At 36.6% G+C, this 23,768-nt stretch overlaps 1 protein-coding gene across 5 annotated transcripts in view; it reads left to right on the plus strand.

Moving 5' to 3' along the window:
• Positions 1 to 21,006: 21,006 nt before the first annotated feature.
• Positions 21,007 to 23,768, plus strand: part of LOC131035868 (sterol 3-beta-glucosyltransferase UGT80B1) — a 182,506-nt gene continuing 179,744 nt past the window's right edge. Inside the window, exons 1-2 of one of the 5 annotated variants that reach the window (XM_057967618.2) lie at positions 21,007 to 21,189; positions 22,403 to 22,944. In XM_057967618.2, coding sequence (XP_057823601.1) covers positions 22,530 to 22,944 — 415 coding nt within the window. In that variant the 5' untranslated portion in view covers positions 21,007 to 21,189; positions 22,403 to 22,529. Of the gene's footprint in view, positions 21,190 to 21,267; positions 22,299 to 22,402; positions 22,945 to 23,768 lie in introns of those variants that run through there. The other 4 variants (XM_057967620.2, XM_057967621.2, XM_057967619.2 and 1 more) reach the window with 4 other exon arrangements.

Raw genomic sequence — 23,768 nt, forward strand, 5'->3', positions numbered from 1 at the left:
TGTTATTATGCATTATTACTTGAAAAATTGCATTCATCCTCCATATATCATGAACATGTATATACGCACATCACATCCTACAAACACCACTTACTGGTACATTATTTTAATATACATATGTATCTATCATACGTCATTATAAGCATAAAACATTTGCATCATCATATCACATATTGCATCACATCATAGGCATACATCATAAGCATCATAGAATAATTATATAAATTACATGCATACATAATAGAACATCTCATACGCATCATAAATATTATAAGGCTTATAGAAACATTGCATCATAAGCATAACATCATAAATTAAATGCATCACATAAAACACATGTATATAACTGCCGACAGGATAGGTCATCTCTCATATATATAAAAAATAATGTGTCATGATACAATGATGTCAAAAATCATATGACTACAAAATCACCCGAAGGTGTTAATATCATCATACAAAAATGATACACCATGGACCTAAGAGAGCTATGGTGAACTCCCTCCCTTAGAGCCGATAGGCCTCGAAGGAATCTGAGCTCTTGAAGGCCCAGCCACTGGATCATCTTGTTGACCCCTCCTGTTGGCCCTACTTCTAATGATGGTGGTGGCCCCATCACTCCACCACTTGATGCCCTCTATCTCTCTCTCTCTCCCCCTGTGGTAGTAGATCAATACGCCCATCTATAACTCCTAGCCCTAATATGAGGTGGCATAACTACCTCATACAAGCTCTGCCAGTAACAGATCTCCTCTCTTGCTTGGATGTAGTAGGAATATCCCAATGTAGAAACCCCTTGTTGTGTATCCTTGGCTACACGTATGGTCTCCTCGGCAGTTGTGTGCCGCTTAATGGCTTTGTCTAGCTCATCCTTGGTATCTCGTAGCTCCTACCTCCATCAAGTCACCTCTCTCTTGAGATCCTCGATCTCATTAGCCTAGCTCTGTGTGAGCTCTCTTAGCATGATGGGATCATCCACCTCCTCATCTCCTCCCCCAGCTACTCCCTCAAACCTCTCTTGTTTAGGGGAATCATTTACCTATCCCTATACATGTCCCTATCCTTGTACCTGGCTTGCAATTTGTAGAGGCTATCCACCTCTCCCCCTAATTGGCCTTGGTGGCCTACCATCCCTACCCTATCCACCCTATCCCTCCCCACCTCCTACTCCTTTGCTTCTCACCATCCTCCTTGCTCCCCCTCTCCTATGTCTTCGTCATCTCCCACCTCCATCCTCCTCATCATCATCATCGTCATCTAAACCTGGTGTTGGCTCTCCTGGCCTTGTCAACCGTGGGAATGGATGTGAAACAAAATATACCTCGTACTTAGGGGTCATCCCTGCATCTTCTATATCTCTCAAAAGTCTTGGGGCATCAGTACCATGTCCTAGAACTGTGTCACGACAACATCATAAGACAAAATGGGTCCCCAATGTAATTGCACTTTGATAGTGCGAGCAAACTCACCTAAACCTTGAGGCATCTACAATACTCTACCAAATTGTCTAGACATCCTTCCTGCTAGATGCCTATCCAAAATCTATGGTGTCCTCCTGATCAAATATCTACTACGGAAACAAAAAGGTAACTTTGTATCATCCTCTACCCATGCTTCACAATATAAATAGTGTCTCCATATAACACTATCGATATCATCGATGACCCTTCTCCAATACTCTAACTTCCCAATTTGTGGTTGGGAAGTGATCACACCATATGTATTATGTACAAATGCATGTTTGTGACCCCTTAATCTGAAATGAATAGGCCTAGTCATTGTTATATGCTCATAATCCCACACTTGTAGTAATGTCACTCCACATCCTAACCTGCAGCTCATGGTATAAATGTGCCAATACGCATGGACCCCATGCAAACTTAGTCGTCTCTATCGGGAGCATCTCTAATACTCTCCCTCATCCAATGGCCAATCTGTGTGTAGCCTTGTCAGGACATAAGAACCCGTTGATAGCTCCTCCAACCACTACCACTAATGTATGTTTGCTAGTGTACATAACCTCCCAACTCAGATGTCCTCCACTCAACTCTAACTTTGGGTCTACAAAGACTCATCGTAGTGCATCCACATCTCCCTCCCAATCATATAACACTAGCTCCCTGGTGATAGGAATCCTCAAAATCATGTACACATTCTCTAATGTGATGGACATCTCACCTGTCGGCAAATGAAACTGTAATACCCTAAAAATGGTCATCTAAACCATGGGCCCCTAATATCGACAATATCACCAAGGTCCTAACCAAAGGCAAATCATCAAATGTCACATGGCAAATCAATAACTCAATATTAATTAATATTTATTTAATTAAATAAATCATTCCAAGAAAATCATTTTGATCAATTATCATGTTTAATTTATTAAATATCCTAGTTTAATTAATTAATAAATTTATCATTTAATCATGCAAAAAAGGAATTAATTTATTACAAAAGAGGAATAAATCACAAAGCAAGAGTTAAATTGAAAATAAAATAAAAGAATTGAATTGAAAGAGAAATCAAACTTGAGATATTATTTCTTCTTCTAAATTGATAACTTGAAATCAAAAAAGCAATTAAAAAGAATTTAATCATTCTCTAAAATTAGAACTCAAAGCTTTTGAGAAAAAGAAGTTCAATTGCATGGAAAATACTATTTTCTTGAATAAAACAAAGAAATTGCATAGAATCACCTATTTTTATCATAAGTGCATGGAATTAATTAATTCTTATCTCTAATGCAAACTCGAACTTATAATCTGAATGCATTTCAATTAAACTATAATTGGAATCTATCTCAAGGTTAACTGAATCTGATTTCTCAATTATTTTAATTAATCCTAGATTATGGTTTTTCTTGATCTCTCTTGTGATTCTCTATAAATTCAGCCTTCATCTCTCATTCAAAACACCTTGAAGATTTATTATTATACACTTTTTTCTCTGGAGTCATTGAATATATTGTGCTTGCTTTTTGAGATTATTGTATCTTAGTTTAGATTTTTGCATATTTAGTTTACTCCATATTGCTTGAATCTTTCATCCATCTTGCATCCATTTAGCTTAATATCATGCTCATATAGATTAAATCCTTCGTCTTGGTGTAGTCTAGTCACTGGTATTGCTTATAAAAATTTGAGAGCAATCTTATACTCGCATCTTTTAGAAGGCAATGGGTCGATTTGTAATGGTTTTATTATTCATACTTATATCTGTCTAACCATACATTTAATGACTTAATTGAAGTGTTATGTTTTGCAGCTTACAGATTATTATTCTACTTTTTCACACACACAGAAACAAGCATGTCTCGAAGTACCATCTCTTTGCGAGAGTATTCAACAATCATGTGTTCTCCCGAATCTCAAGCATGAACATGATATGTCTCAAACCCATGGTCTCTATTGCCACATGATCCTTTGTAGTCAGGTTCGGTCATAACCACTGTCATAGGGAATCTCTCTTGTGACTCTATCTATCCTAGATACTATTGGAATCAACCAAACCAATCATGTCAGTCCTAGTAGTACTCATGTCTATCACATATTGTTGCTTATCTTATCCTATCCTAGCTTAGTGGTACTTATGTTTATCACATGGTATTGTTCATTGGGCTCTATCCTAGTGCTTATGTTTATCACATGGCACTCATTTATCCTAGTGCTTATGTTTATCACATGGCACTTATCTACCCTAGTGCTTGTATTTATCACGTGGTGTTTCATCCTACTGTACATGTTTATCGCAATGCACGTGATCCTTTTTTATTTGCTAGAGCACTCATTGAATTTTATCAATTTGACGACTTATTCGCTATTATCTTAGCATCCTACCTTCCTAGGGGCACCTATTTGAGTGTATCCTCTCAATAGTTTATCCAATTGGTGATACATGTCTATCACATGGTAGCTAATTCCAGCCTTAATCCTATTTTGTACTCCTAGCTAGGACACCTATCCGAGTGTATCCTCTTGACAACATATCCAATTGATAACGTATATCTATCATAGAAATATCAATTTTAGCCTTGTTGGATGCAAATGCGTTAAGAATCTACCCATGCACGCCTTTACTATCCAAACTCATTTTTTAATCATAGATGCAACGTTGTTCTGCACACACGTGCCTTTAAAATAGAGATGTGAATTTAGAACCTAGACACAACTTTATCACACACACATGCACATACATGATGCAGATGTGATTGCATTCACAAACGTGTGCATACTTGACACATACGCACCCTAACGTGACCTAGACACATTTTAAACCTTATACACCGATTTCACATTTTTGTCTAACCGACTATCCTAGCTAATAAATGTGTCATAAATGCAAAATCACTGAGCAAGTTTGAGACACATATAGGCTCACCCATGTATGTGTTAGGATAACCAGTGAACAACTGAGAGGGGGGGGTGAATAAGTTGTTAACAGATTATAACATTTAATCCACTAAATAACCTTTAACTAGATTAAGTACCGGTAAAACAGAAACAGATACCGGTAAACAATGCAACTTAACAATTAAACAGATAATCAATGCAAAACAACCATACCACATAACACCATGATTTGTACGTGGAAAACCTGGAAAGGGAAAAACCACTGTGGGAAGCCTTCCCACAGTCAAATGATACTTCTGTAGAAAGTATGTGTTACAATGAGGGGCCTGCACATGCAGGAAGGCACACTGCCTAGAGCGTACTGCTCATTACAAAAGAGTCTCACTGACTACAAAGAGGCAACAACCATCTCAAGCTAAATGGACAACAATCCAATAGAGTGAACTGCCAGAGATAACATCTACCATGCCTGATTACAGTCCTAGTTAAGCTCAATATTGGAGGCCTTTGACCTCTTCCTTAATCCCAATTCGATCACCTATGATCGACCAAATCTCCTTCGCACATGATATTACATTCCAAGACCACGACACTATACAATGAGATCTTACATCATTTTATACTGACCCTAAGGCCCAAACCAATTAGGTCGGCCACCTAAAAGATATTACAATAAGATCATCACATAAATCCATATTACAATGATATGCCATGTCGGCTTAAGACCAAAACAACAATAACAAATCCATAAAACATCTCAAAACATCCCGGTAATATGTAGAGTACACCGGTCCATAACCTAGATAGGTACCATACCTATTCAGGGTCCACCATGCCAAAGCAATGTCTTCAAGCAGTTGAAGCACGATCAAAGAACATCTTCAACATTCTAAAATCCATCTAGAAGCTGCACCAACACCAATTATGCATCCTGTCAAGATTCCTTAGAGAAAGCTCTACCAGTACAGCCTTAAACCAATGTCGGTAAGGGTTTACAAGAGTGTATGATAACATCCAATTACCAAGTCAATACCAGCTGACCAAAACATGCTCCAAAAGCACGTACCACATGTAACCAAACATATTCCATAGATCCAAACATACCAGAAGTGTCCAACAGATAGTCTCTTCTGTCAGTAACACTAGATCTTCTATCGGTAACCAAAACCTGTCTATTGGTAACCAACCATAACAGCTAGTGTTGACATCAATGACAAAACATCAATGCAACACATAATCAATTCATCCATGATGCCAACATGTATTGCCTTTGATTCTAGTGAGACTATTGAAGCAGCTGATGGCCAATTATACGTCATTGCGAGGATTAAAGACATGATCTCATGAGGCATGCTCATTGATCCCGTGTGCATGGTAAGTGTGATAACTGAATAATATATTTATACCTTACAATTGCATCAAGTAACATATGAAAAATTTGATGTGGTGATCAAGATCTTTGATGGTTTCTCTTGTCCCACCATTGGCTCTATTACTCAACCCATTGAGGTTGGTACTGTGTGTGTTAAAAAGTGAAAAGAATCTGATAGCTGCAGGCACAACACTTCAATCAAGTCATTACATGTATGGTTAGTAAATCAATAATCAATAAATAATAAACCATAACAAAGCAACTAATTGCCTTCTAAACGATGCGAGTATAAGTTTGCTCTCAGATTTTTATAAGCAATACCAGTGACTAGACTACACCAAGACGAAGGATTTAATCTATATGAGCATGATATTAAGCTAAATAGATGCAAGATGGATGAATAATTCAAATAATAATGATTCAAACAATAATGAATTCAAGCAACAATGGATAAACTAAATATGGATGCAAATAGTCTTAAAAAGCACAATGTGTTCAATGACTCCAGAGCAAAATCAGTGTAATAATAATCTCCAAGCGTGTTCTCAAAAATCTCTGGGGTGTTTTTAATGAGAGCTGAAGGTTGAATTTATAGAGAATTATAAAAAAAGCTCAATTTAGGATTAATTGAAAATAATTGAGAAATTAAGTTTAGTTAACCTTGAGATAGATTCCAATTATAGTTTAATTGAAATGCATCTAAATTAGAAGTCCAAGTTGCATTGAAAATAAGAATTAATCAATTCCATGCACTTGTGATAAAAATAGATAATTCTTTGATTTATTCAAGAAAAGAGTCTTTTCAATGCAACTGAACTTCTTTTTCTGAAAAGCTTTGAGTTCCAATTTTAGAGAATGATCAATAATTCAATTAATTGCTTTTCCAATTTCAGGTTCTAAATTTAGAAGAAGAAATAATATCTCAAGTTTGATTTCTCTCTCAATTCAATTCTTTTATTTTATTTTCAATTCAACTCTTGCTTTGTAATTAATTCCTCTTTTGTAATAAATTAATTCTTTTTTTGCATGATTAAATGGCAAATTTATTAATTAATTAAATATGCTATGATATTTAATAAATTAAATAGGACAATTGATCAAAATGATATTCTTGGAATGATTCAATTAATTAAATAAATATTTAATTAATATTGAGTGATTGATTTGCCATGTGACATTTGATGATTAAAAAATTAATAATGTGCTCAAGATTGATTTAATTGCCTTTGGTTAGGACCTTGGTGATGTTGTCAAGATTAGAGGCCCATGGTTTAGATGACCATTTTTAGGGTATTACATTTGCCCCTCTTTGAATTAATGTGCGAGCAACACGTTGGTTCAAAGAATAGTTGATGTCTAGGAGATACCAGTTCTGAACTTGATTGATCACAAACTAGATAAAAAGCGAGGTGTTTAGCTTGATTTGAAGCGATGAAGCTGAACACAGTCTGATTAAAGTGATACCGATCTTGAACTTGATTGAACTAGGAACGATAGAGAGAAAAGATACTGAACTTGAACTTGATTGATCAAGAAGCGGATCTTACTGATCTTGAACTTGATTGAACTAGACACAACGAGTGAAGATAAAAATCAATCTTGAACTTGATGGATCAAGACATGATGAGCGAAGATAAATTGTCCAGCTTGATTTGATGTGATGAAACTGAACACCTGCTTAGATTGAGCATGTGATCGAAGATACTCTTTAAATCCTTGATTGAGTTTAAACGAATAATCAACTTGATCTAAAGCGATGAAACTGATTAACGTTAAGAGATTGATTCAGATGAAGACAAATATCATCTTGATTTGAAGCGATGAAACTGATATGCCCCTAACGATTGATTTGATTAAGATGATCGAGAGATCTCAACTTGATGTGAAACGATGAAGTTGAGATACCCTTTAGCAATAAGAATTTGATTTTCTTTAGTTGAAAACGATTTTTGCTTGACTTTGATGAAGATTTGAAAATTTTCTCGACTTTGAAGATGTGAGGTCATAAGGTCACGAGTATGCCCCCTCGAGAGTGCAATCGAAAGATAGCGAGGGTACATGATTATAGGCAATTTTTGGCAATGATAATTATTTGAGCACAAATGATTTTGAGGAATATTTGGTTTTGATGTTGAAGTTGAGTGCAAATTTGTTGTGTAGAATATAATTGAGATTCAACGTTGATTCATGAGAAATTGAGCGTAATTTGAAGAAAGAATGAGCATTTGATGAAAAAGTGCTAAGTGGTCCAAATTTTGTGAAATTGACTACCAAAATAATCTCGAATTTCGATTTTGATCCCAAAAATGGAATCAGAATGGGCGAATTAGCTAAGGGTACAATTTTCATGTCCATCGGAGCAAGTTGAAAAATTAGGGTTTTGGCTATATAAGGGGTAAAAGTGTCATTTTCAATTCATTTTAACCTTCCAAGTTTGAAAATTCAAAAAAGCCTTCTGTGAAGAAAAATAGTGGTCCCCACTCTTGAGCATCGATTCGAGCGACAAAGATGACATAATTGACCTTGGGACTATGAGCCAGCGGTAAGTAATCTATCTTAAGCCAGTTATTCATTTCAATTTTGCATTTTTTTGTTGATTTTTCAAGTTTTATGCACATCAGCTCTCAAGTATCATTTGTGGTACTAGTAGACTCTTCTGGAGTTTTTGTAGTAGATGTATCTGAGAGGTGATATGGACCCCATTCATACTCATTTGAGTCAGTCTCTGAATCTTCTACTTGTTGCCTACCAGTGTATGTGACTGGAACCTTCAGTGGTGCAAACAATTCTCTGATTCTTTTTACTTCGTCTTTTATATTCTCTGGGACTTCAACTCCTTGTATTGTTGTAGCTGACACCATCGGAGCTTGAGTGTTGGTTGTTTCTTCTTTCTTGACTGTTGATTCCTCTTTCTCTTTTACACACTCTGCTTGAGTTTGTTGAGTGTTTATTTCCTGTAATGTTGAAGGCGATATCATTTTCTGCCACTTAGAAGCATGTTTTTGGTCTGATGTCTTTTTCAGATTGTACCCCAGTCCAGCCTTATCAATTGTTGATTTTGTTTGTAGCTGAATTGGTTCAATAATACCCTCTTGATGTTTGCCCAGGGGACCAGTACCTGAATATCCCATGCGTTGAATCATCTCGTAGCCTAAACCATATTGTGTTGAGGAAATCTCACAGTGTCGTACTTCTTTGTTTTCACTATCTTCATTAAAAAGACATTTTAGAACAACATCCTCTTCTATTTCATCTACTAGGGAAGTAGAACACTGTACAAAAAGACCATCATATATGATATTCGGAGCTGAAGTTTGTGTTCTCATAGCCTCTGATGGTTTGCCCAACTGTTTTGGTGATGGAGGGAGAGAGACTAATGAAAGTACCAGTTCTATCTTGTAGCCATCCATGCCGGTATTTGTAATCTTCAATTTCTTTTCTAAGTCTTTCATCAAAGCTTCCAGATTTTCATATGTAGAAGCTGCCCTATTATGAGGTACAAAAGTATCCGCACCTTTTGTCAATGCATTATAGGGAACATTTGTATCAGCAGGAATACTGACTTCAACTCCATTGTAGGGAAATTTTATGCATCGATGATCTGTAGATGGAACTGCCTTCATTTCATTAATCCATAGCCTACCCAGTAAGATATTGTATGATAGAGGAAGATCAAGTACATGGAAAAGGACATCTCTTTCTATAGGTACCAATCTGATTGGTAATGATACCAGACCTTTAGAGGTCCTTTCTTCTTCATTGCAGGCTTTAATTGTTAATTTCTTGGCGAGATCAATGAAATTTTCAGAAAACCCTAGTTGTGTAAGCAGACTGTAAGTATAGATATTCAACCTCGCGCCTCCATCTATCAAAACATGTTTGACTCTGTGTTTATGGATCATGGCTTCAATATGCAATGGTTGGTTATGTGGATGTTTTAGCGAGTTGTCATCTTCTTCAGAGAAGGTCAGATAGTGAGGTGAAGTTAGATGACCCACTATAGACTGAAACTGATCAATATCTAAATCTTTTGGAATATTAGTGGTGAGCAACACTTTGTCCAGGATCTCTTTGTGAGCATAAGAGATTTTTAGCAATTCAAAGATTGAGATTTGAGCATTTGTCCTTTTCAATTGTTCAACAACGCTATATCCAGAGGATGATGTTGAAGTTAGCCTTTTAAATTTATCCAAGGTTGATTCTTTTTGTTTGTTTGACAGGGCTGATAGGTTTGGTGTTGCCTGAGCCGAGTTGGAAGAACTAGCTCTTTGGAGAGTGACTTTCTTTTGAGAACGGGTCAGAGCTCTTGCATATCATGATTCATTTGGTTTATCTTGGACTATAACGACATTGCAATATTCTGATTGGGAGGGCTCAATCATGTTAATGACGTTGTCATTACTGGTGTAAGTATAATTTACTTTGGCACCTCCTTTGGTCTTTGAGGAATCACCTTGTTCGTAAACAAGTAAAGGGTCCTTAAATGCTTTGTGATCAACATTGGTCAGGTGATTCTTGACAACAATTTTACCAGCGTCTATGAGATCTTGAATCTCATGTTTGAGCTTCATGCAATTGTTTGTGTTATGACCTTTATTCCGATGGTAGTCGCAGTATTCATTTTCTCTCCACCATTTTGGTTTGACTTCCGGATCATATGGCCTGGAATTATCTGGTAGTGTTTTTAGATTGTTTGCTAACAGAGTTTTGAAAGCGGATTCATATTATTCTTCAAGAGGAGTGAAATCACGCTTAGGTTTGGAAAGCCAAGGTTTCTCTTTGAACCACTCTTTAGTTTTCTTTGGAGAATTTTTTGCTACAGCTTCAACAACTTTGAGCACTTGTGTGCCACTAGCCAAGTTCAATATCATGGGCTTTGAGTTGGTTTTAATAGTGTCTACTACTCTGTCATTAACAACGTTCTTATTGTTGTCTTTGCCATACTTCCAATACTTGTTTTTCTCTTTAGAGCTAGATCCTGGTTGTGTTTCTTTCCAAGGTGAGATATCCCCCTTCTTTATGAGCACATCTTCCATTCGAATAGCATTATCTACTATTTTGTTAAATGATGGGTGTACTTGCATTTGGATACTATATTTCAATTCCGGGACCAAGTTGTTGACAAATATATCCATTTTCTCAGAATCTGGGATAGGTCGTGAATACCTAGAGAACATCTTTCTCCAACATTGGAGGAAAGTAAGAAAAGGCTCCCTTATTTTTTGTTTAGTATTACAAAGCTCGATCATAATCACAGGATGTCGAATGTTGTATGAGTATTGTTGTAAAAACAATTGGATTAGTTCTTCAAATGTTTTTATTCCTTTGGGTAGACTTGAGAACCATTCCATAGCTTGTCCTCCCAAACTCCTTGGAAAAAGGCGCATGAGATACGTTTGATCGTGCATGAACTCCATATAGGCAGCATAAAATTCCCTGACATGATCTTGAGGATCTGAGGTACCATCATATTTGTCAAATTTTGGGATCTCAACTCGTGAAGGAAATGGAGGCATGTATAGATTCTTGTCAAATGGAAAGGGGCATATTGTCTCCAGAGAATATTGTTTTGGGGACTTATCCTTATTCTTCAGTTCTATGATCTCAGTCCGTAAGGCTTCTAATTGTTTGTATACCATGAGTATAGGTGATTCTTGTTTTTTAATAACGAGTGTTTGAACATCATATCCAGTAGGAAGTTTGGCACCTTGTTTTGCTAGTTCTAAGAAATAGTCTTCCTTTTCTCGAGCCTGGATAGCTTTCATCATTTTTCGGAAGTCTTTATCCTTTTGACAGTCACAAATATCTTTTTTTTGGAGGTTCAGTGTCTTCTTCAGCTTCACTTGATGAGGAATCATTATCGGTCTCGTGAATACTAAGGTTGTCTTTGTCATTGTATTTTGTCTCATGTATAGTGGGAGATTCAGGTTCATAAAAAACTGGTACCCCTGATGACGAAGGTTTGTCAGTGAGTGGGTCCTTCATGTAGTATGGGTTATCTTGATATGTGAAGGGTTGTCCTTTTCCTTTGGCTTCTTTCTTATGAGAAATCCTAGTTTGAATAGGTATTTTATGGATTAGTGTGACCTAAAGTTGTTTGTGATGCAGAGGTCAAGATCAATTTCAGAGCTAGTTGTTCAGTTAATGTATTGTTTGAGAGAAGCAACTAAGATTTAGTCTGGTTTTAGGAAAGATCTATCCTATATAAGACGTTTATCTAAGTTGATTCGAGAGTAGTGACTAAGATTCAGTTTGGTTTCAAGAACGATCTATCCTGTATAAGATGTTATCTAAGTGACTTAGGTTTGATAAGTAGTTGATTGAACTAGCTGAAAGATGATCGACCAAATCATGCAATAAAAATGGCAGAGGTACACTGTCTTGATCTATTTATGCTTAGGATGATGATAACCAGTATTATGTTCGTTGTAAACTGTTTTAGGCAAGTTTGACTGCTTTGTACTAACAAAATCAGAGATTCATACGACAGGTTTTACTGAGTCGGACGACAATTTAATAGCTTCAGGATGACAATAGTTTTGTTTCGTACGAGTTGTTGCCTAGTATCATATGACGAATGGGTATGTCTAGGATGACAGAAGATTCAGTGCAATTCTATATCGTACGACACATGATTCATCTTTATATGACAGAGTATTAGGATTTGTACGACAGAGGATTGAGCTCAGACGACAAATAATCAGACTCGTACGACACAGGATATGAAGTAGGATGATAAATTATCAGATTCGTATGATTGTTCTCAGAACAGAGACAAAAATTCTGAGTTTTTCAATAGCTGAGTATGACCAATTGTGAGATGGACTGAGTTTTGACTAGGATAGACTAGTTTTGGACATAATTTTGACTTAGGATGGACTAGTTCTGACACGGACAAAGTTTTTGATCACTGAGTGTTTCTTGTTTTCTCCAATTTTGGTATTCGAGTTTTAGTTTGAGGGATGAAAACACAGAAAACACGTAGTATGAATAGTAACTCCAATCACAGCATGCAAGCCCTACGGAATTTGGTGAGAGAAGAAAACCTTTGCTTATAGACTCAGGTACACACCCAATAGCTAATCAGAATAAGACCGTTGAGTCTCACACAATGGATTCTCAACACCGTATTATCCGACTCCAAACGCTAATGGGGGCACGAAATGACAAGTATCTTGGGAGAGTTACTATCTCTCTTGCACAAAGATTATCCCCCTTTTGGAGGTGAACCGAGTCGCTTCTAATTTTAATTGTATCTAGTAAGGGGTTTGTTCGGCGCGTCGAGGTATAAACTCAATTAAGAGGTCTCCCAGCCTTGAAAACCAAGGTTTAATATACCCAAAGGTACTGAGGAGAGATATTCCCGAGCACTGCCGTTGACTTGATTTTCATCAAATCACGTTTATTTTATAGTGGGTTGGAGTACTTGGTGTTTAGCCGTTCCCACTTAGGTCGTTCCCCTCACATCGACCGTAATGACTTTAAGAGTTTTTAAGCTCCTTGGGAGGGCAGGCCTGCTAAAGATGTACAAATATCAAACAAAGAAAATGCCTCAAGGGTCTGGATTTTTGATTGTCTAGAAAAAGACAAGAGCATACTCTCCTACCTCTCATAATTTACTTAAAACATGAAATACAGATTTGTTCTTTAACCAGATAGCAATTTAGGTTCCTAAAAAATGAATTTAAAGAATACACGATGTTTGGTCGATTCTCTTTAGGCAACCTGCAAAGACAACGAATCAGTAGTCACGTTGTCTTTGTACGACAAGCATATTATTTGACAAGCATTTTGCAAAAATTGATTAGGCTGTGAAAAATTCTAAGATAGATAGATAAACAACCAGGGTCAGTCATCAATATAACCAATCTGAACAGAAAACCATAATCATAAAATTTGCTTTTTTGTCCTTTTAACCAAAAAAAATATAGAACCGTACGACAGAGTTTACCAGATCGTACGATACAGGATTTCAGTTCGTACGACACCTGCAGTTTGTTGTTTTGGCCTATGAGAAATGTCGTACAATATGACGCAGAAGTTGTACGACCGAAAATCCGAAAAGTCTAAAATATGAAAAATAACAAAAATAAAATGTTCGTCTTGGAGGCCGAAAAATGTAGTCTTCTGCCCTACGGTGGGCGCCAGAGATGTGTGTGTGTGAAAAAGTGAAAAGAGTCTGATAGTTGCAGGCACAACACTTCAATTAAGTCATTACATGTATGGTTAGTAAATCAATAATCAATAAATAATAAACCATAACAAAGAGACTAATTGCCTTCTAAAAGATGCGAGTATAAGATTGCTCTCAGATTTTTATAAGCAATACCAGTGACTAGACTACACCAAGACGAAGGATTTAATCTATATGAGCATGATATTAAGCTTAATAGATGCAAGATGGATGAATAATTTAAATAATAATGATTCAAACAATAATGAATTCAAGCAACAATGGATAAACTAAATATGGATGCAAATAATCTAAAAAAGCACAATGTATCCAATGACTCCAGAGCAAAATCAGCATAATAATAATCTCCAAGCGTGTTCTCAAAAATCTCTGGGGTGTTTTGAATGAGAGCTGAAGGTTGAATTTATAGAGAATTACAAAAAAGCTCAATTTAGGATTAATTGAAAATAATTGAGAAATCAGGTTTAGTTAACCTTAAGATAGATTCCAATTATAGTTTAATTGAAATGCATCTAAATTAGAAGTTCAAGTTGCATTGGAAATAAGAATTAATTAACTCCATGCACTTGTGATAAAAATAGATAATTCTTTGATTTATTCAAGAAAAGAGTCTTTTCAATGCAACTGAACTTCTTTTTTCTGAAAAGCTTTGAGTTCCAATTTTAGAGAATGATCAATAATTCAATTAATTGCTTTTCCAATTTCAGGTTCTAAATTTAGAAGAAGAAATAATATCTCAAGTTTGATTTCTCTCTCAATTCAATTCTTTTATTTTATTTTCAATTCAACTCTTGCTTTGTAATTAATTCCTCTTTTGTAATAAATTAATTCTTTTTTTGAATGATTAAATGACAAATTTATTAATTAATTAAATATGCTAGGATATTTAATAAATTAAACAAGATAATTGATCAAAATGATATTCTTGGAATGATTCAATCAATTAGATAAATATTTAATTAATATTGAGTGATTGATTTGCCATGTGACATTTGATGATTAAATAATTAATAATGTGCTCAAGATTGATTAAATTGCCTTTGGTTAGGACCTTGGTGATGTTGTCGAGATTAGGGGCCCATGGTTTAGATGGCCATTTTTAGGGTATTATAGGTACTAAATCTTTAGATGTCAATTTTGCTATCATCCCTACATTAGATTAATTTCATGTGAAGTTGGGACATCCTTGGCTATCTTCCATGAAAGTGATCCCTTCTATTGTTCATAAGTGTTTGAAATTCCCTCTTAATGACAAAATCATAGCAAGTACCAACACATGGTGAGGCATGGAGATGTTAATCTTGATTACTTTTGGTCTAAACAATTTGAACCTCTTAAACCTCGAAGTGATGCTCTTTTTCAATCTTATCAAAGGTGTAAGAATGAGGTGATCTTATCCTTGAGCAAACCTAGAGAACCCAATACTATTCCTCTCCTTTATGATGGACCCATCCCTCCTCCTCATGATGGACCTGGTCTTCTTCCTACACCTTCTACTCCTCCTTTATATGTTATGGTTCTGCCTCCTACATCTTACAAAGGGAATCGCCCGACATCTCCTATCTTTCAACCACAAAAACCTTCTCCTTTGTATCCTTCTTCAAAAGAAGAGAAGAAGCCTATGCCTATTGATCCTATAGTTTCCCAAATCTCAACTAAAACTAAATGAAATTGTTGTGCAAGAGAACGCCAATGAATATGTCGTACTAAGGCTTGTGAACTTGCTTCTCAACATATTTCCTCCCCGAAGACTCCAAATATTGACACGACCCCATTTGTCTAGCCTTCGCCTAACCCTAGGAAGGAAGTTCAACCCTAATCTCCAAGACATAAAATGCTTAAGAAAAATGATGGTTCATGTTCTATTCCTATTAAAAATCCTATTTTTATTAATTTTGATGATGAGATGGATGTAAATGATGTTAATGCTAACAATGTTGATTCAAGTGATGAATATGAATATGTTGACGTTGACAATGATTTATCTAAACAATTTTCACAAGCATTAATCCTAGCTCCTAGTAACAAACAAAGTGATCCATCATTAGAGCATGGTCCTTGTTTGGAACTTGTGGTAGCTCCATCTACCATGCTCAAAGTGGCTCCTCTTTCATATTGTCCACCTTCCCAAAATAATGTTGAGCAAGATTGGGAGGCAAATGACTTGCTTGATTGGCTTCATTTGTGTCATAGATTCTCTCTCTCTCCTCTCTTGTTTGTTCGTAACCTTCTTCTATTTGTTTCTCAATTCTTCTATTTGGTGTCCCTAGTGTTGTCTATTTGAGGATGATGCAAAGTGTTGAGATTTATTTTGGTCTCTCCCATGTTGACTCAAAAGACACACGTGCCCTTCTTCCACAGTGGTTGTAATTTCTTTGGGGGATAAGGACAATTCAATGCAAATATACTTCATGATATACATTATTTATCATAAGAGCATACTGACCCTAGAGTTAAGTAGAACTCTTATGTGCTTTGTGATTTGTGATCATTATCCTTTGATTTGTTCTCTCTTGGGGGCATATCATTGTGATAATGTGCTTCTCTTTTGGATGATTGTATACTACCTTAAAGCAATTGCTCCCGATAAGGTGAGTGCAATCGCTTTAACGTGGGGACATACACTCCACTCAATGTTTCTCTCTTGCACATCTTGATACTCGAGTTACTTGGCGAACTTTGTCTTTTGCTTTGTAATTTTGGTACGTTTCTTTTCATGACTCATAGCAAGTAAAACTTACTAGGTTAGTAGTCATGGTTCTATTTCTCCCTCTTTCTTATGATGTCCATTTTATCTTGATCTTGAAGTCGTAAGATACCTAAATTCCACTGGGGGCTTGGTGTGTCTTGCCTCCTTAGCATATTGATAAAGGCCTTTCAATGTGAACGTTTTTATTTTACTGAGATTCTTCTTAGTCTCATACTCCCACTAAAGTGGGGGATAAATGTAGCATCCAAAATTATACTCCCTTATAGTTTTGTCCACATTTGAGCCCTCACCTTGGTGTTCATGCTTTGAGGCTTGAATGGGACCTATTTTTTCTCTTGCTATGCGAATATATCATCATTTTCACTTTGCACATCATTTTGCTCCATAAATTTGGTCTATGATTGGGTAGGACCAGGCCACGCTCTGGTACTCCTAACTAGGACCCAAATTTGGGCCTCTTAATGGTCATGTGGTTTGAGCAGGAATTCCAACTTTGTGTTGGTTCATGTCAAAAAATTAAATAGTTTTTCAATGGGAAAGTATACAAAGATGTCTACCCCTCTCATTTGATCACCTGGAAATCATATTGACCAATCAATTTAAGCAATCAAGCATTCAAGTTCAAGCAAGCAAGCAATCGATCTTCATTCAAGCATTGGAGCAAAGATAAAGTCAAGATTCAAGCATTGGAGTTGACATTCATGTTCTATGTTATTGAAGACTTCGTGAAACCCTAATTCTGTGTGGAGGAAAACAAAACTTCACAAAGAGGTATATCATTTATGTTACAGTCATTATTTAGCATCTGCCTCAAGAGGAGAACATTTCTATTACTGCAATTCAATCAAATTTCATTTCTATTTCATGGTTAATTCCAAAACCGGGGTTTGACCTAAGGCAAACCCCTATTCCCAACCTATTTCCCTTCTTTAGTGTGCACAGGAATAGGTACAAAGTTGCTATCTTTAGGATAAACTTTATTCGTAGAGACAAATCAATCCCCCATTGGAGTGCGAAAAGTTTGGAGGACCAGAGCAACTGTCACACCAGTCTCGACAAATCAAGAGCTCCTTCTAGGAACAAATCTAAATCCTCTTACAATCCTCAGATCCAAGTTCGTGGCTCAATCCAATGACTGTAGCTTACTATTTATGTATATTTACATCAATTCCAATGCATTTACCCTAATTTCAGTAAATTCAACAATTCAATTCAACTTAAGGGAAAGAAGAGGCACATTCTAAACCCCTTAAAATTAGATCAACATTCAAAAATTTTAGGTTTAGATCTATCTAATTCCTATCTTTCCCTAATGTATTGGTCCCCATGTAAAAATTAGTAGTTTTCATCCCCCTTGTGGTGGAAACCCTAATTTTTCATTTGATATAGTTATATTGTATTTGTACAGTTGTTTTATATCTTACCTTGAAGAAGTGATCTTCAGTTGAGCAAGTCATTCATTTGTATCTTTCTCTAAGGTAGAGCACCTTGGTCTACAAGTTCGGAGCAGTGAACCTATGGCCCAAAACATTGTAATTAGATAACATATATATTATGAGTAAAAATCCTACTCTGTTTTTTCCCAGTTTTGGTTTTCCACGTAAAAATCTAGTGTTCCTATGTTGATGTTCTTGTTGTTTCAACTATTTACTTTCATGCTCATATGATTATATGTATGTCATAGATTAAGATTTTTATTCTGCTTAAGTTTTTGTATATGTTGATTCACCCCCCACTCAACATCGAGTAGTATTCAACAATTGGTATCAAAGCTTTGGTTCCTGAAGAGACAATTTAACCATTGAGGTAGATCCCAGATCTTGAAAACTATGTTTGGTGAAGCCTTGAATGACACAGATGTTATAGGGTGGAGTGATTGGGAAGTTGAAGGTGTTGTTGATATGAAAGGAGAATTGAGATCCACTTTGGCAGATCTGGATGAAAGCATATTCATGTGTAAGAAAGTTAAAGACAAAATTTCCTATTTGAGGAAGTTGCTTGATGAAGGTAGGAAGGTTATGGATGATCTTGACACAAAGTTGAATAGCAAAAATAAGGAATTTACCAGACTTGAAAAGGAAGTGCATAAAATGAGGAAGGAATTGAAAGAGGCAAAGGAACAGACTAACAAGGGTCTAAAACTAAAAGGTGGAAGTGAAGTACTTAATGCCATGCTAAGTGCTCAGGAGCAAAATAATGATAAAGATGGATTTGGTTTTGAGAAAAGTGAAAATTCTAAGGATGAAGGAAAAGAAAAGGTCAAGGATATTGATTAGAATCAATAGAATTTCATTCGTCCGGAAAAACAATAAGAATGACAGTATGTTTTCTCAGGATGCATCCAAGTATTCTTTTAGTGGCAATTGTTTTTCATGCAATAAATTTGGACATAGATCTAGTGAATGCAGAAGTCGAATAAAAAATCAATCTATTAGCATGAGATGTTACTCTTGCAATAGGTTTAGGCATAAGGTTGTTGAATGCAGAAGTAGGATAATGTGGAGAAATATGAACTATGTCCAGTCTTTCAATGGGAGTTTGTTATGCTTGCAATGCATATGGGCACAAAGTTGTTGAATGCAAGACAAATAGGAGATTAAAAAATGGTAGAGTGAATGGCAGTAAAACTCATAGAGGTCTGGTATGATATAATTATAACAAGATGGGACACATTGTCAAACATTGTATCTAAGCATGACAAAGAAGTCAAAGTGCTATATGTCTCTATCTCTCTATTTTCTCTCCCTTTCCCTCACTTCTCTTTCTATCCATATCTCTCTACTTCTATCTCCGTAACTCTCCATCTCTCTTCTTATACCTCTCTATCTACAACTCTCCTCTCTCTCCCTCTCCACCTCTCTCTCCCTCACATTCACAACCTCTCTCTCTCTCTCTCCATATCCTTCTATACCTCTATTTCCTTACATCTCCATATCTCTGCCCCCCCCTCTCTCTCTACCTATTTCTCTCTTTCTCTCTCCCTCTCTTTACCCCTGTTCTCTCCCTTCTCTACCTATCTCTCTCCCTCTCTCCTCCCTCTTATCTCTCTTCTACACTTATCTCTCTCACTCTCTCTTCCTATACCTATCTCTCCCTCCCTCTCTCCATCTCTCCCCATCTCTCCCTCCCTATCCCCCTATCTATCTCTATATATCTACCTCTATCTCCCTTTCCGTTCCCATAGATAATTGTCTCTCTCTTCCCATACATCTCTTCTCTCCCTCTCTCTATCTCCCCTATTTATCTCTCCCTCTATTTCTCCATATCTTTATCTTTATTTTTCTATCTCCACTTCTCTTTGTAAATGTTTATCTATCTATCTCTTTGTCTACATCTCTCTCCCTCTCCCCTCTCTTTATATCTCCTTATACCTCTCTATTAGTATATCTCACCCTCTATATCTTTATATCTCTCCCTCTCCCTCTCCCTCTCCCTATCTGTCTCTTTATCTCCTCATTTGTAGCTCTCGCTTTCTATCTCACTATTTATCTATCTTAATCTCTCCTTTTACCTCTATATATTTCTCTCCCTCCCCCTCTCCCTCTCCCTCTCCCTCTCCCTCTCCCTCTCTCCTCTATACCTAGAAATGTCCCCCTCTCTCTATTCATCCATCTCTCTCCCTCTCATTATCTATTCATATCTCTCTACCCCTATTTCTTCCCTCCTTTCCAAATCCCCTCTCTATCTCTCCCACTTTGTATCCCCATCTCTTCTTCTCTCCCGCTTAATAATGGAACCGAATTATTTTCCCAATTCAAAGGTTTTATTTTAGTCATGTTTGAATCTTTGTAAGTGAATGCATAGTTGATTTCAAGCTACCAGTTCACTATTGAGACCATTATTGCTTAAACAACATCATTTGCTAAATAACCTACCAGTTGACTTCATGTGATGCATAAATGTATGCCAAAAATATAACAAAATTTTCTTAATTGACCTTCCACATCTCTTTAGTATACCCATTGCACACCATGATGGGATTGCTAGCAATAGAGACTCTATGGTGGGATAGTCATCTTATATTTTCCTAAAACAAAATAACTCCAAAAGTCCATCTAACAGATTATTTATTATTTTTTTAATAAATCCTTGTAGGCAAGTGGTAGGCGTTACATACAAAAGCATTCCAAGAATATTTCAAAGAATATGCACTTAAAATCCTCGAGAGTTTTGGTTTTTTGTTTTATTAATTTTTATGTTTGGAAAGATATTTTGTTCAACGTAAGATGAAAACAAGAAACGCCGCACAAAGCGAGCGTAATAGGTATCGCAAAAGTCAGCATTAAGCACGTGGACAGGAAATATGCCGCTCAAATGGTGGGACCCTTCGCAGACACCTGCAGTCCAAATACACGGTAAACGTCGTCGTACCGTTCCTTCTTCCCATGGAAAATCAATTTTGCCGCCGAATTGTTCTTCCCATGTTTCCCTTGAGAAAGCATACAGCATTTACTCGACTCTCGTTAGGCAATTTCCTTCTGTACTGTCTTTAACAAATCTAAATTAAACCCGTCGCTGCGTGGAATCCGTGTGCGGGGAGATTTCTACGAGCCTTGGTGTCTAGGTTAATATCATATCAGGGTTTCCTGTTTTTAAGGTTTATTTATCTGTTGCAGGCCCTCAGGGTCTAGATTTGAAAACAATTTGATCTTTCGCGGCATGGGTGGAAAAAAATGACCTTGCTAAGTATTATTCATGCAAACACTTTTGTTTCTCGAAATCTAGATTAATTAGTCTTATATACAGTTTGCAGTTTAGGTATACGGTTGAAATTAATCGTGGGTCCTTCTGAAACTGAAATGTGGTGGAGTGGGAGTTGCTGTGGTCGATCAACTCCTCACCCTATCCTCAACATAAATGTTTTCCCGGACGAAAAATATTTGGTGGTTCATACATTTTTTTGGTGTTTATTGTGGGGTATGTGAAATTCATCTTTAGCTACAGGGGGAGCGAATCTGATTCGAGCTGGATAACGATCTGCCATTTTTACCCTAATTTTAGAGCTGCGATTCTTTTACCACTGTAATTGGCATGAATATGGCTTATTTTGCTTGTTTCTATCGACATCACCATACGCTTAAACCGTTCTGGGTTGTTGTGAGATATGGGGTCACATAATTAAACACACATTCTTTTTTCCAAAACAATTTATTGATAATGATTCACTGTCAAGCATCAGGTAAATAGACACTTATATTCTCGGGCAAAAGAAATTTTGAATCTAATAGCAATAAAATTCTGTGCCGAAATCGTTTTTGGAATATCAGTAAAGAGTTTCGCGGAATGAAGCTTCGGCATATAAATTGTCCGCTCCGTGTAAGCATAAGATTACGACTAATATATATTTTAATTGAAAACTTGATTTGGTACGACAAGCCAAGTCTTCAACGTTTTGACTATACACGTAGACTAGAGGGAAATGCGTGTGTAACAACGAGTCACACGCTGGACTGACTGGTAGGCAAGCAAGTTTTTTTTCTTGTTGAGGAGTGAGGACATCATCGTTTGGTTGTAAGAAAGTCAAAACAGATGAGAGAATGGTGCAATGCCGAAGGCGAACTGGAATCGATTTGCATGGCTGTAAAGGGGAATGGGCATGTTAAATACAATTCCCGTCGCCACAACCAAACCCAAACTGTACATAAACAATATAGGATTAAATGGCGTCTTCTTGTAAATCTTTTGCTCAGCAGCTGCACAAGATTTTATTTTCTTCTTTCGAATTTTGAATAAAATCATTGAATTGGGGTTAACATTGGTTTGACGTGGACTTGCAGGCCATAGCAGGAAAAGATTAAGTAGGGCCCCTTTCTCTCCGTTTGGTTGCCGTAGCGACGAAGGAAATGACTTTATTGGGTATTGAAGAAATTACCAGTGGAGATTTGGTTACTCCTTGAATCGGTAATGGATGCTAAAATCTTCAGCAATGGAATGATTAGTTTGAGTAACCTTGAGGGGCGCAATAAGGCTATAGTCACATATTCGGAAGGCGATGTTGGGCAGGAAGGTAGTTACAGCAGGACTAATGAATGGGCTCAGAGGCAAAATCACCACTACGCGGATTCGAGTTCAACTTCTGCGTCAAATGAAATTGAATCTTGGCCTTCGCACGTGAACACCGAATCAAATAATGGCGAATTTTTGGCGGGGAGCTCAGAAAGTGATTCAAAAGATACAGGAAAGGCACTGGTAGTGGCTATGGCCAGTGGATCAGGATCTGTCGCTCTTCCAAATAATGAAGAAACATTTCATTCCATTTCTGCATTTCAATTGGAAAAGCAGGGCCTTTCGATATCAGGTCCCCCATCTCCTTCTCAAGGTTTGTATCACTGTCTCTGGAGTTCTACATCATCGATTTTATGTGTTGACTAAATCAATTTCATGGAAAGAAGTGTTCAATGAATAAGATGGCATGGGTACTTACCGAGAAAAAGAGATATTTTGAAGACAGCCAATAACTCTGTAATTTGAATTTTGCTAGAAGTTGTTATATGGTCAAGGAGGACTGAATGGTACTTACTAAAATCTTTAATGCTTTTTCTTAAGAATCTATCATGAACATGTTTAATTGATTTATTATTATTTTTACTTAATTGACATGAGTTCAAGGATCTGAGGGTCGAGAGCTCCTCCCAATCTTTACCTATCTTGATTTTGTGCCGGTGAAGGTCAGGGATCAGAATGAAGTCTGGAAACATTTCTTATATTCTACAATATGTTTCAATTAAAATTGCTGGTCCAAATTCAAAGCATTCCCGGCCAGAGTTTTGTTCGCATACTGGAGATTTTGACCTGCTTCTTGTCTGGAATATAATTTGCTGTTGGCTTATATTTTCGCTTGTCTAGTTCCAGTTAGATTTTTTTCTGGAATCACTGTGTGGATATTTTGGCTTTGCCAATATCTTTCATTAGTTCGAAACCGCTGTTGAACAAAGTGATGACGTTATGTGTAGTAGTGTTCTACTGCTTCTTTTTTATTTAATGAAAATCATGTTTCAAAATTTGGATAATTATAGGCTTAGTTTGTATCGAATTAAGTTAGCTTTCCTCCGAGACTTATAGGAAGCCATAGCGTGAAACTTAACATTGATATTTCTCTTCAGAGTAATCAATGGTTGCATCGTAGCTATCTAAGTACAAATA

The sequence above is a fragment of the Cryptomeria japonica genome, chromosome 8 (genome assembly GCF_030272615.1).
Source record: "Cryptomeria japonica chromosome 8, Sugi_1.0, whole genome shotgun sequence".
Lineage (NCBI taxonomy): Eukaryota > Viridiplantae > Streptophyta > Pinopsida > Cupressales > Cupressaceae > Cryptomeria > Cryptomeria japonica.